Source organism: Gobius niger (assembly GCF_951799975.1).
Source record: "Gobius niger genome assembly, chromosome: 9".
NCBI lineage: Eukaryota > Metazoa > Chordata > Actinopteri > Gobiiformes > Gobiidae > Gobius > Gobius niger.
The window spans coordinates 10,409,140-10,420,790 of NC_136860.1; the positions used below are offsets into that span (position 1 = coordinate 10,409,140).

Consider the following 11,651-nt stretch of genomic DNA (forward strand, 5'->3'; position numbering starts at 1 on the left):
TCGAACAAGTGTGAAAGGCCGGAAGTTGGGACATGTTTGTGACAGGGGTAAACAAGAACTGTCGATTTACCCTGGTTGTTTAATTAGAAAGTAAGATTATATGATGTTTCCTTATTTCAAAAAAGCAATTTGGTTAATGTTAATAAAATGTGTGAGTATGAGATCAGAATAACTTTATTTATTTATTTGACAGGGACAGTACACATTAATAAACATTTCTGTAAATGTGTCAGTATTAGCGGCAAAGCTAGTTTTAAACTGTTGTCCCTGGGCGAGGTGTATAAGGCCAACAACAATTATAAAACATAAAGAAAAAAGTAAAAGTCGAGGCTACATACTTGAATAATAATAATAATAATTTGTTCAATTCCTACTTGATGATAACATCTGATTGAACCGATGGAATATTACTTTCATTTACAGACAATTTACAACAATGCCAAATGGAAAGAAGGAACATTTTCATAGAATAACAAACAAAAAAATCTAACTAAATCAAAATATATAATAAATACTAAAGACAAAAACTTACAATCTGAGAAGAACAATATTGTAGTACACAATATAAAATGTTTATAAACCTACAGTATATCGGTTATAGGTATCAGGGGTATGGTAAAATAAATTGTTACTCTGGGCTTATGCCCATGAGACAAATACTGGCACAAAGTTCAGCACAACAAACTATGCTCAGATTTATTTATTTTTTTCTTTTCTTCACACTATTTAAAGAATGGTGGCATTATTCACTGTCACGGGCAAGATTACTGTAGAAAGGACTAAAAAGACAGCTTCCTCCCATGTATCTGATCTACGCACTATCATTGTACGGTTGTATAATGACCATAACATTCATTCATTCATTTTGAGAGTGTTAGCTTTGGGCTTTGATTGACCGGCCCTGGAGCACTGTGGAGGCTTGTTGCCGCTCAGCCAACCTCACCAGGGTGGAGTTTCACGCCCTTTTGCGTTTTTTTGGATCAGGCTACTGTAGCTGTTGGAGAAGACTGGGTGGCCATCATGGATTCTCTCTTAACTAGAGAAATTCACGTAAATTGGGGAGGAATGACAGTCTATAGTTTGCTCCTCTCCATATATCTGTATCTTTATTTAGAGAAGATATATTCAAAAGACAGTTTTTGAAAGAATGATCAAAAACAGAAAATCTCCATATTATCCCAACAATACCTGTTAGCGCTTAGGTCCGCAAACTTGCCTTATTTATCTTTTGGCTGAAAGTCCTTTGAACTGAACAAATCACACCCATGTTATATGAAAGGTAAATGCCCTGTCCCTTTTAGTGCTGACAGTAAAAATATTGAACTATGTGCCAGTTTTTGTTTCATGTGGATAAGGGCAGGAAGTATAGAGGTATTAATCATAAACCAAGCCAAACAGCTACACTTGTCTGTTTTGTAGAGCAATTATACAGCATGCTCTAAATTCACTCAAACTATGTGGAGTATTGCTATCCCCTTAAAAAAGGGGTGCTTTTTACAATAAATATGTAAGAGATCAGCCAAAATGGTTAGCTTCTTTGTTGGCAAGATAAAAACACTACAGGAGTACTTGAACCTAAATCTACACAACAGGAGAAATGATCAGAGGAGCTGAGTTTGTGCCACTATCATTGGCATAGGGGCAGAAGTATGACAGTAGACTCTCCCTGAAGCAGCAGCCAGTGAAGGAGTAGATAAGCTCTGCAGATTCTACATCATAAAACGAGACCACACCGCCGCTGTAGTCCACAAACACTCCCACCTTCTGAGGACGTCTCTTCAGAGACAGAACCACAGGAGGATCATCATTGCCTCTGTATTTACTCTCTCGAAACCATATGGTCCAGTGACCATTATTTGGACTTGGAGCAACTATGCGTTTTCTATAAATGGAGTTTCTGACCACACCTATTTCCCATCTAATCTTTCCTTTAACCACAACCTCAAAATAAAATCGACCCGAGACAAAACACTGTTTTCCCAGAACAACAGGATACGTTGAAAACCTTTCAGGGTTGTCTGTAAGATCTTTCCGAGTATTACTATGATGTACTTCTTTGAGATCCTCAGACAGAACAAGTTTTGGTTGTGCCGTGTCTGGGTCCAGAGTGATGTCCACAGCAAACTGCTGCACTCTCCTCAGTTCGGCCGTTTTAGACTTTGATGCCAGTTCTTTAAACACTTTGCAAAATTCTACGGAGAGACTGTCCTCTAACTCGGACAGAGCTTGTGTCCCACTCCCTTCATATGTCTCAGGCTTAAAGCTGACACTGCTCCTCTTATGTTGGCCAGCAAGCTCTGTGAGCTCAGCGCAGCGCTGTAGAAAGTGAAGGGGGTCTGTAGAACATGAGAGCTGCTGTGCTTCAGAGCTCCTCTTCTCCAGCTCACAGATCTCCTGCTTTAATTGCTGGATCAGCTCTTCAGCCTTTCCCTGGCTCTGACTCTGCTTCACTTGGAGCTGCTCCAGAAAGAGATCACAACAACTCTGAACAGACTCTATAAGAGTGGTGAAGGCCTGTAGCCCTGTGTTTATCTCTGTTTGGGCCTCGCTCTGACTGAGCTCCAGACAGTGCTGGATCTCCTGGACCTTCAGCTTCCTCTGCTCCACCTTGTGCTGAAACTGATCCTGCAGGAGAGATGGCTTTTTGAGCTTACATGCTTCCTCTAGAGACAATAAATCATGGTTCTTGTGCTCTAGAAGAACACACATGGTACAGATGCAGCTCTGCTCAGTGCCACAAAAGAGCTCCAAGGGGCGCTGGTGTTTGGGACACATCCTGTGCTCCAAGTTGTTCGCAGGCTCCATCAGCTGGTGTATCTTTAATCCGGGCACACTTAGATGAGGCTGGAGGTGCTTCTCACAGAATGAGGACAGACAGACAAGGCAGGATTTCACTGCCTTGAGTTTGGTACAAGTGCAGAGATCACAGGGGACTTCCCCAGGTTTGAGTAACTGTGACTCTGATCTTTCAACTTCTAGTTTGAACTGAGAAACCATCTCTAGAAGCAAAGTGTTGACATTAAGCTCTGGTATTATGTCAAAAGTCTTCAAACACAGAGGGCATTTACAGGACCCAGAGGTGCCCCAGTGCTGGGAGATGCAGCATTTGCAGAAGTTGTGACCACATGGAGTGGAGACTGGCTCAGAGAACACCTCCAAACAGATGGAGCAGAGAAACTGCTCCTCAGAGGTCATGGCTGCAGACATGTCTCACCTGAGAACAGAAGAGAAACCTGAGTATGTGTCAAAAACATGTTTACAGTTAACTGTATCCATCCATCTTCATTTCCTCTTACTATTATTTAATAAGGGGGCTGCATGTGTTTCTGACCATGAGCCTTGCTCAACATCTGGAGATGGGTCCCCGGGCGCAGCACTGGGGTCTCCCTCTGCTCCTTACAGGTCGTCCCAGCAGTGTCAAAGGATGGATCAAATGCAGAGGACAAATTTTGTTGTACAGTTTTTGTATAATGACAAATAAAGCACTTTAATTTGAACTTTTAAGTTATTAAAATGATAAAACTTATTCAGAAAAGGATTTTCAAATCACTATCAGAAGTTATATACACATTCAGCATTTAAATAATTCTTAAAAAAAAAAAATGCCATAAGGCTTGACTGTAGTATCTGGATGTGGGCCATTGCACCACAGCCATTATCATTGTGAAACACTCAAGGTCTAGCAAATGTAAAGGAAGGTTGCTTCTTTACAGACTTTACACAAGGCTATGTCTTCATAAATATACAGTTCTACCAGTAGTAAAATATGCTACCATTCCCAGAACAAACTTCCATGAGTTTCAAAGTGCAAAGAATAAAAGCATAATCGTGATACACTTTTGTTTTTAACTTTTCAGTTGTGCGACTATAAACTAAAGCTCAGGATATGACTGAGATCACTTCTTGTTCAGGCAGAGTAGATAATGCAGGTGTGTGTGTGTTTTGTTTTTTAATTCATAAATTACAATGATCTGGATCGTTCTGTGTATCTCATGTATATGTGGTATGCATGGAATGTGATGCTAAGTGACGTTTTACAATTGATGGGTTGGTAATGAGAGATTGCCTGCGTGTGTGAGTGGGTGTGTCGGGAGTGTGTGTAATAGTAGGCATGTGTATGTTTTCTTTTCTTTTGTTCTCGTTGTATAATGTAGGCTTAGCAGTGGTTTCGTTCCTCTATAAATGTCAAATTAATGCATGACAGTATAATGCATCTTATATGCATATATATGCATACATATATGCATCACTTAGTGTTTCCTGTGCTGCCATCACAGACTGAAAGAAAGTCAACTGATAGAAGTCAATATTTGATTGTATTTTAATATTGACTTTGTAAAATTTTCTACATGCAGTTTAAAAGTGTAAATCAATACAAAATATACAGGTCGAATTAAAGACGTTTTATTTGGAATATCTGAGTTCAACAAACCCAGCCTTCATTGTTGATCAATTATTCTGACGATTTTAATTATTCCCATTAAAGGAACAGGCCACCGTTTTTCCATACTGAGATATGTTCTGACCTGAGCTGAGATGAGTTGATGCGTAACTGTCTGGTCTTTGTGAGTGCCCTCAGTCACGCAAAACGACCAAAGATGTTGCTAGCATTTAGCCTCTCCCAGCATATTCCAATAGCTCCACACGGGAGTGAAGTTAGAAGCTACCACGCTCTTCCACGGGCACTCATAAAGACCAGACAGGTACGTATCAACTCTTCTAATCTCAGGTAAGAACATGTCTCAGTATGGAAAAACGGTGGCCTGTTCCTTTAACATGGGACCAACAAACATAAAACAATCCACTATATCACACACAGGGATTTTAGCTTCTTTAGACTGGCTCTACCACTGGAATTCCTCAATTTTGTCCAGCTTTCCATAATTTGTATGATTTTTTCTTCGCCGAATTGTGTATATCAGAGGCACCATTACCATCCCCTGCCAGAGTAGGCTCAAATGGCTCTATATATTTTTTTATTTTTCACTTATTTATGTATTTCATTCAAAGGGACTTATATACACAACAAATACAGTATGCCCCTTTGTTAATGTTACATCAGTCCTTTAATTTGGTCTCTTTTAATATTAAGTTCAAGACACATTATTATTATATATTACTTGTTGTTGTGTTATAATTGCCCACCCCTGCTCTGGACCACATTAATGATGACATAGACTTCTAAATTATGGTGGAGTTGCCACTCCTTGAGTTTTTGTTTTGTATGACTCACAGTGTGGTCAAGTGGCAATTCTACAAAGCAACAAAAAGAAGAATTGTCATTTTTATGTTTTCAAACTTAAGTCACAAAGGTAGAGGGAGAAAGCATACAACAGGACAACAATGACTCATAAAGAATTAAAATAATAAACATTAACTTAGTCCTCGTTACTTAGGGAATGTTTTTTGAGCGAATCTAGATCGAAATAAAATATCAAAGCACACAAGCGGTCATACATAACTGTAACTGTGCTCACCAGGTCACTGCTGAATCTTCAGGCTGAGCTCTTGATTTCCAGAGTGTCCAGTGGTTGCAGCTCTTCTGGCGACTAATCATTATTTCCTCCACTTTAGAGACACAGCACTGAGAAAATGCTGAAGTTCAAGTTTGGCCTGTTTTATGCCACGGAGATTAAGGGAGTGACGCGTGCCGACTGAGAGTTACTTCTGATGATGTAATGTACTATATTACACAACTTTGTCACGGCCTCAAGGAAAGAATGAAGGCGAGACGATGCAGGTGGATAATATAATACATTAAAATATATAATATATAATAAAGACCCCAAATCTGATATGTTAAAGGGGGGGTATTATGCAAAATCAACTTTTTCAAGCTTTACATCATGTTATTAAGTCATTCCCTCATTAAAAACATGCCTGAAGTGTTGCCTTGGCACATTCACGTATTTTTGAGTAATCTGTAAAAACTCTGATGGCGGCCATTTTAAGGATAGGTTTGCCTGAGTCCTCCTAGGAACGCCCCCACCTCCTGGAGACGCCTCCGAGCTTTCGTCACCAGCCGAGTAACCAACCACTGCTCCTCAGCAGAACCCCCTCCCCACTGATGCCACAGACAGTGTGTGGAGGGGGCGTGTCGGAAAGGGTCAGAGGTTCTTAAAGAGACAGAGGCCTATTTCAAGACATTCACTACAGCCATTTTGAGAGAGCAATTTTATACAAGGCAGTTATTCTAATTTACTGCATTTACAGACCAACAGAAGGTTTGGTCATCATTGTAGTGTGATATAGACTGGTGCTGTGTGATTGAAAAAGAATAATACCCCCTTTAAATGAGCGTTTCCTACATGTGGCGCAGATGGTAGAGCAGGTCGTCTCATGATCGGAAGGTCAGGGGTTCGATTCCCACCTCCTGAAAGTGTACACCGTCGTTGTGTCCTTGGGCAAGACACTTCACCCACATTGCCCCCAGTGTCTGCGTACATTGCTGTATGAACGAGAGTATGAATGGGTGAGTGGATCCTTGCTGTAAAGCGCTTTGAGTGCCTAATGTAGGTGGAAAAGCGCTATATATAAGTTGAGACCATTTACCATGTGTAAAAAATGACTCTGCTTCTTAAATGATGATGTTACGGGAGAAAAGTAGCAAAAACTGAACTGAAAACAAAATCAGGACTGACAGTATGACTCTGAATAGACTGTGCTTGATTGTGGGGGTTGAGTGGTGTTGAAGTGCGTGGCAGCAGCGTAGCCTCTGCCGTGCTTGTGCTGTTGATCAGTGGTGCTCAGACTGTAATACTGTTTATGTACTACTGCTCTGGCTTCTGCAGGTGGTTTGATCAACATGTATCAATGGATGCAAAGCAACTTTCTCCAACTAAACTCAGACAAAACTGAGATCATTGTTTTTGGCCCACAGACACAGGGCAAGACCTCATAGCACTCAACGCTTTAATCTTGTCATTTACAACTTGAAGGAACTTTTGTAAAATTACACTCTTAAAATGTGCGTTCCGGTAATGAAGTTCCTCTCGCGACTGCAACACAAATACACTTTTCAAAACCAATTAAATGATCCACTGAGTTAGAGAGGTGTGGAGTAGAATAGAAGACTAGAATAGAAGTCCCAAAAAGGCCAAACATTGTAAATCCTTTCAATGGAAAATAGAAGTTTTCCAAACTGCCGCGCACTGACGACGAGGGGCAAGACGGAGTCACCTGACAACTCCCAGCATGCACTTCTTTGCAAACATTTGTCTAAAATGTATAAAAAATAGAGGTCTGAGGTTCTGTGGGTCCTGGAGGGAGTTACAATAAACTGTTTCCTATTGTTTTCGCAATGTGAGGATGTGAGACAGGCCTCAACTCTGACAATGTTCAAATCCAGGCTGAAAGCAGTTTATTTTACCCGTGAATATTACACTGAAAGTATTTTATCTGCACTCTTGCCTTTTACTGTTATTAATTATTTTTTATGTTGATGTTTTATGGATTTTATCTGCTGTTTGTCATTTTATGCAAACAGCTGTGAAGCGCTTTTAAAATCCTTGTGTATGAATGGTGCTCTACAAATAAACTTGCCTTGCACATATATCATTAGATCTGAATAAAACAAAAATATAAATTTTTGGGAATGGCTAAAGAGAGTATGAAATACAAAAAAAAGAAAAAAAAGAAAGAACTTACATTTTTTCACCAATCCCGTGTGTTGAAAATCTCAAGTAGATTATGTCAAAGAGAAGTTTCCATTATTGGTAGAGCAAGGCATATTTCGGATTACAAATTACTAATGACATTATATTCAGCTCTAACAATGCCATATTAAATTACAGTGTGGAAAATTGGGTGAAAACATTGTTACAGAAATTATAAGACCTTTAAAGGGGCTAGATGCAAGTTGACCATTTGATACTCACTATTGCCACCTCAGGTCATACATGTAACTGCAGCTTCTATATTAAAGGAATAGGCCACCGTTTTTACATACTGAGATATGTTCTTACCTTAGCTTTGACGAGTTCTTTAGGACCTGTCTGGTCTTCACCCGTGCCTTCAGTCTCGTAAACACAGCACAGACGGCGTTAGCATTTAGCCTCTCCCTCTCTCCACTATAGCTCCAAAACAGGTCAAGATAGAAGCTACCAAGCTCTTCCACGTTTTCCCTATTTAAATATGGTTACGTGAAGTGTTCCACTACAAAGTATAATCACACAAAATTAAACAATGTGGATTTTCTAAGCGGATAAAAGGGGGAACTATATTGTAAGGCGTAATAATACCAGGAGTAGTTCGAAATCCACGCAGTAATCTTCACTTTACTGTGCGGATGCCAAATTACTCCTGGTATTATTACGCCTTACATTATAGTTCCCCCTTTTATCCGCTTAGAAAATCCACATTGTTTAAATTTGTGTAATTATGCTTTGTAGTGGAACACTTCACGTAACCATATTTAAATAGGGAAAACGTGGAAGAGCTTGGTAGCTTCTATCTTGACCTGTTTTGGAGCTATAGTGGAGAGAGGGAGAGGCTAAATGCTAACGCCGTCTGTGCTGTGTTTACGTGACTGAAGGCACGGGGGAAGACCAGACAGGTCCTAAAGAACTCGTCAAAGCTAAGGTAAGAACATATCTCAGTATGTAAAAACGGTGGCCTATTCCTTTACATACTGAGATATGTTCTTACCTGAGCTTAGACAAGTTGATCGGTCGCTTCTAACTTCACCCCCGTTTTGGAGCTATATATATGCTGGGAGAAGCCAAATGCTAACAACATCTTTGTTCATTTTGCATGACTGAGGGCACACACAAAAAACAGACAGTTACACATCAACTCGTCTAAGCTCAGGTAAGAACATATATCATTATGTAAAAACGGTGGCCTGTTCCTCAGAGGCAGTTGTGGTGAACAGGTCTGAGCTCATTCTACACATTAGGACATGGCTGGAACATGTAGGGGAAGGAAAATACATCATTTTAACATTTTTAGAGTCCATATAGTCCCTTTAAGAATATTTAAAAACTGTTTCTTCCATGACCATACCAATTCTCTACTCTTGAAGGGTAGTATATAGGCCTAAGGGGTGTTATTTGATTTGACAGGATAACTGGGGAATGTGGACCTGGCTGCTCGAGTCAAGTCCAGCTCGCACAAGACTCACAATTACGTCTTGTTTGCAGAACCTTCATGAACAAGTTGCGTTGTCTTTATCACAAATGATCTACATGTACAATTATGAGCTGTTAGCTGGCACTCACTGCATTTGCATTTTGTCTTCCCGTCCTAATTGAAGTTGCGCAGGAGCCCGGGCTCCAGTCGTCAGCTCCTTATGGGGAAACATCAACATAATTAGAGTGATTGGATGGGAAAAAAAAAACACGTTGGCACACTGTTCATCATTCACAATCTGTCTCCCGTCTCCGCCGCTCTCGTACAGTAAGTGGAAAGCGAGAATTGATTTGGAGACGACGAGCGCTAAATCTGTTTTTGTTGAACCGCCGGGTCCTTCCTCTGAAGTGGCGCACGTCTGCTCGGGCTGTCAGTCATGTGCGGTGTGCGGGGTTTGTCACGGAAAGGCTCGCGTATACTCCCGCTGAATTATTAAAAGCGATAACATGTTTGTATTGTTTTGACTGGGGAGAGACGAGACGGGCTTTATGAGTAAATTATACAGGGAGAGCTGGCAGACGAGCGAGCGCAGCTTTAGGTGGGACCGTTATTCGATCATTATTCTATCCATTTTTCTAACCGTCTGCATCTTGCTGTGTTTGAGAGCCTCTGTATCAAGTGAAATTCCCCACGAGAGCCGTATCTTCAATGAATGATCTGAGGAGTGATGTTGCCGGTGACTTGATGCCCCTGGTCGGTCTCCCATAGCAAACAGGTCCTAAGTGACGGGTCGGACAAAGAGCGGGTCAGGGGCCCCTTGTGGTAAGCGCTCAACAAGGCCATTGTGGGGCCGTCCTCTCGTCGAACCATCGCCTGGGAGAGAAGCCATAAGGGGCTGGTTCCTCCATGACCCAGCAAGGAGAAAACTGAAGAAAATGTATGTTTATATTCGATAGCAAGAGTGTCCAACCTTTTTATTTGTACTGAGGGCCCTATGAGTGTTTGAGAGTGTTTGAACAATTCTGAGCCAGACATTGAAACTCATATGAAGCGCAGTGCCACTTACTGGTGGTTATTTTTTCATGTTATGGTAGCAGAGTGAACACTTAATGAGAGACACTGTGGGCCAGACCTTGTGTTTCTAAACGCAGACTATAGTGTCGCCTTTTGCACTGAGTAGGAGAGCACAGTTCCCAGACTTAGCGCATTTAAGTGGGAAGAAACACCCATGACCAATGGCGATGTCATGTACAACAGCCTTAACGCCAGACTAACGATACAAATGTCTGTCGATAGAATAATTTTTGGAATATAACTGACCGTGCATCACACGAATGATCGCATTTTGAGGGACTATTTTCTAGCAGATCCCTCCGCCACTGCGTAGCTTATACAACCACGAAGCTGATGCTGCTCAAATATAAGTTATTTTGAACGCAAAATGGTTCAAATTACGACACAGACACAACTCAGTCGACCTCTTTTTATGAGAAACGCCCTCTCGCCAGTGGCACACAGCGCAACAGCTGCGCTACACAGAAGATAACCATCACTTTTAGAGTTTGTGCTGTCCTTGCACCAGACACAAGATTTAGCCCTGCATGTGAATAGGCAGAGGTGGGAGACTCGAGTCAAAGGACTTGACACGAGTCAGACTTGACCGACTTAGTTGACCAAAGCTCCAAAAAGACTTGACTTAGACTTGCATTTTGTGACTTGAGACTTAACTTGGACTTGAGGCCAATGATTATCAATGACTTGCTGTGACTTTATAGTAATCATTTATTTGTAACTGTTGAAAGATCAGGATTCATTGCGTAAAAACAGTGCATCTATGTTTACATATGGTAATTAGCGTGTTCGGTTTCCCGACACAGCGCTTCTAATCAATACAGCGTGAAAAGGCAGTGAAGAGATGGAGATTTATGGAAACGTTTGAAACAATGGACTGTCCCTACAGCGACGATGTGTAAGAGCTGGATTAATCAACAGAAATCTGCACACAGCCCAGTGACAGCGGAATCTACTTTGAGCAGGGGTGAATCCGAGTATACAGGGGCTGGGACATTACAGGGGAACCACGGACAGAAAACCTGCTAGAAACTAACAAAAATAAAAAATATTATTTTATTTTTATTTTTCAGACATTTTTGAATTTGTGGCAATTAAATATTAATTAGACTTTAAATTCAAAACCATTAGATTTAAACATTTTTTTAAATTAGCCTACATTTTCAAAATCACTAAATCTTGAGAAAGCACACATTTTGAGAAGTAGACACGCAGGCTTGTGTAACTTCAGGTGACTTATCGGCTAAAGCAAGACTTGACTTGACTTGACAAAAGCCACGACTCGACTTGACTTGACCCCATGCCCAATGGGCTTGGACTTACTTGGGACTTGAACCTTCACGACTTGGACTTGACTTGTGACTTGCATTTAGTGACTTTCTCCCACCTTTGTGAATAGGGATATTTTTTACATTAAAGCCACACAGTGTAACATTTCACACAATAAGCACAATTACAAGCATTTATTTAATTACAGATATTTTTATTGTTGAAAATTCATACCAAGACCC

At 40.8% G+C, this 11,651-nt stretch overlaps 1 protein-coding gene across 1 annotated transcript; it reads right to left on the bottom strand.

Annotated features, from left to right (window-relative positions):
- Window positions 1–1,581: 1,581 nt before the first annotated feature.
- On the bottom strand, window positions 1,582–3,207 carry LOC306968280 (E3 ubiquitin-protein ligase TRIM21-like; the record flags this gene model as incomplete). Its single annotated transcript, XM_079563622.1, has 1 exon — window positions 1,582–3,207. The coding sequence occupies one exon, from the start codon at window positions 3,205–3,207 to the stop codon at window positions 1,582–1,584; it is 1,626 nt and encodes a 541-aa protein (XP_079419748.1).
- Window positions 3,208–11,651: the final 8,444 nt, after the last annotated feature.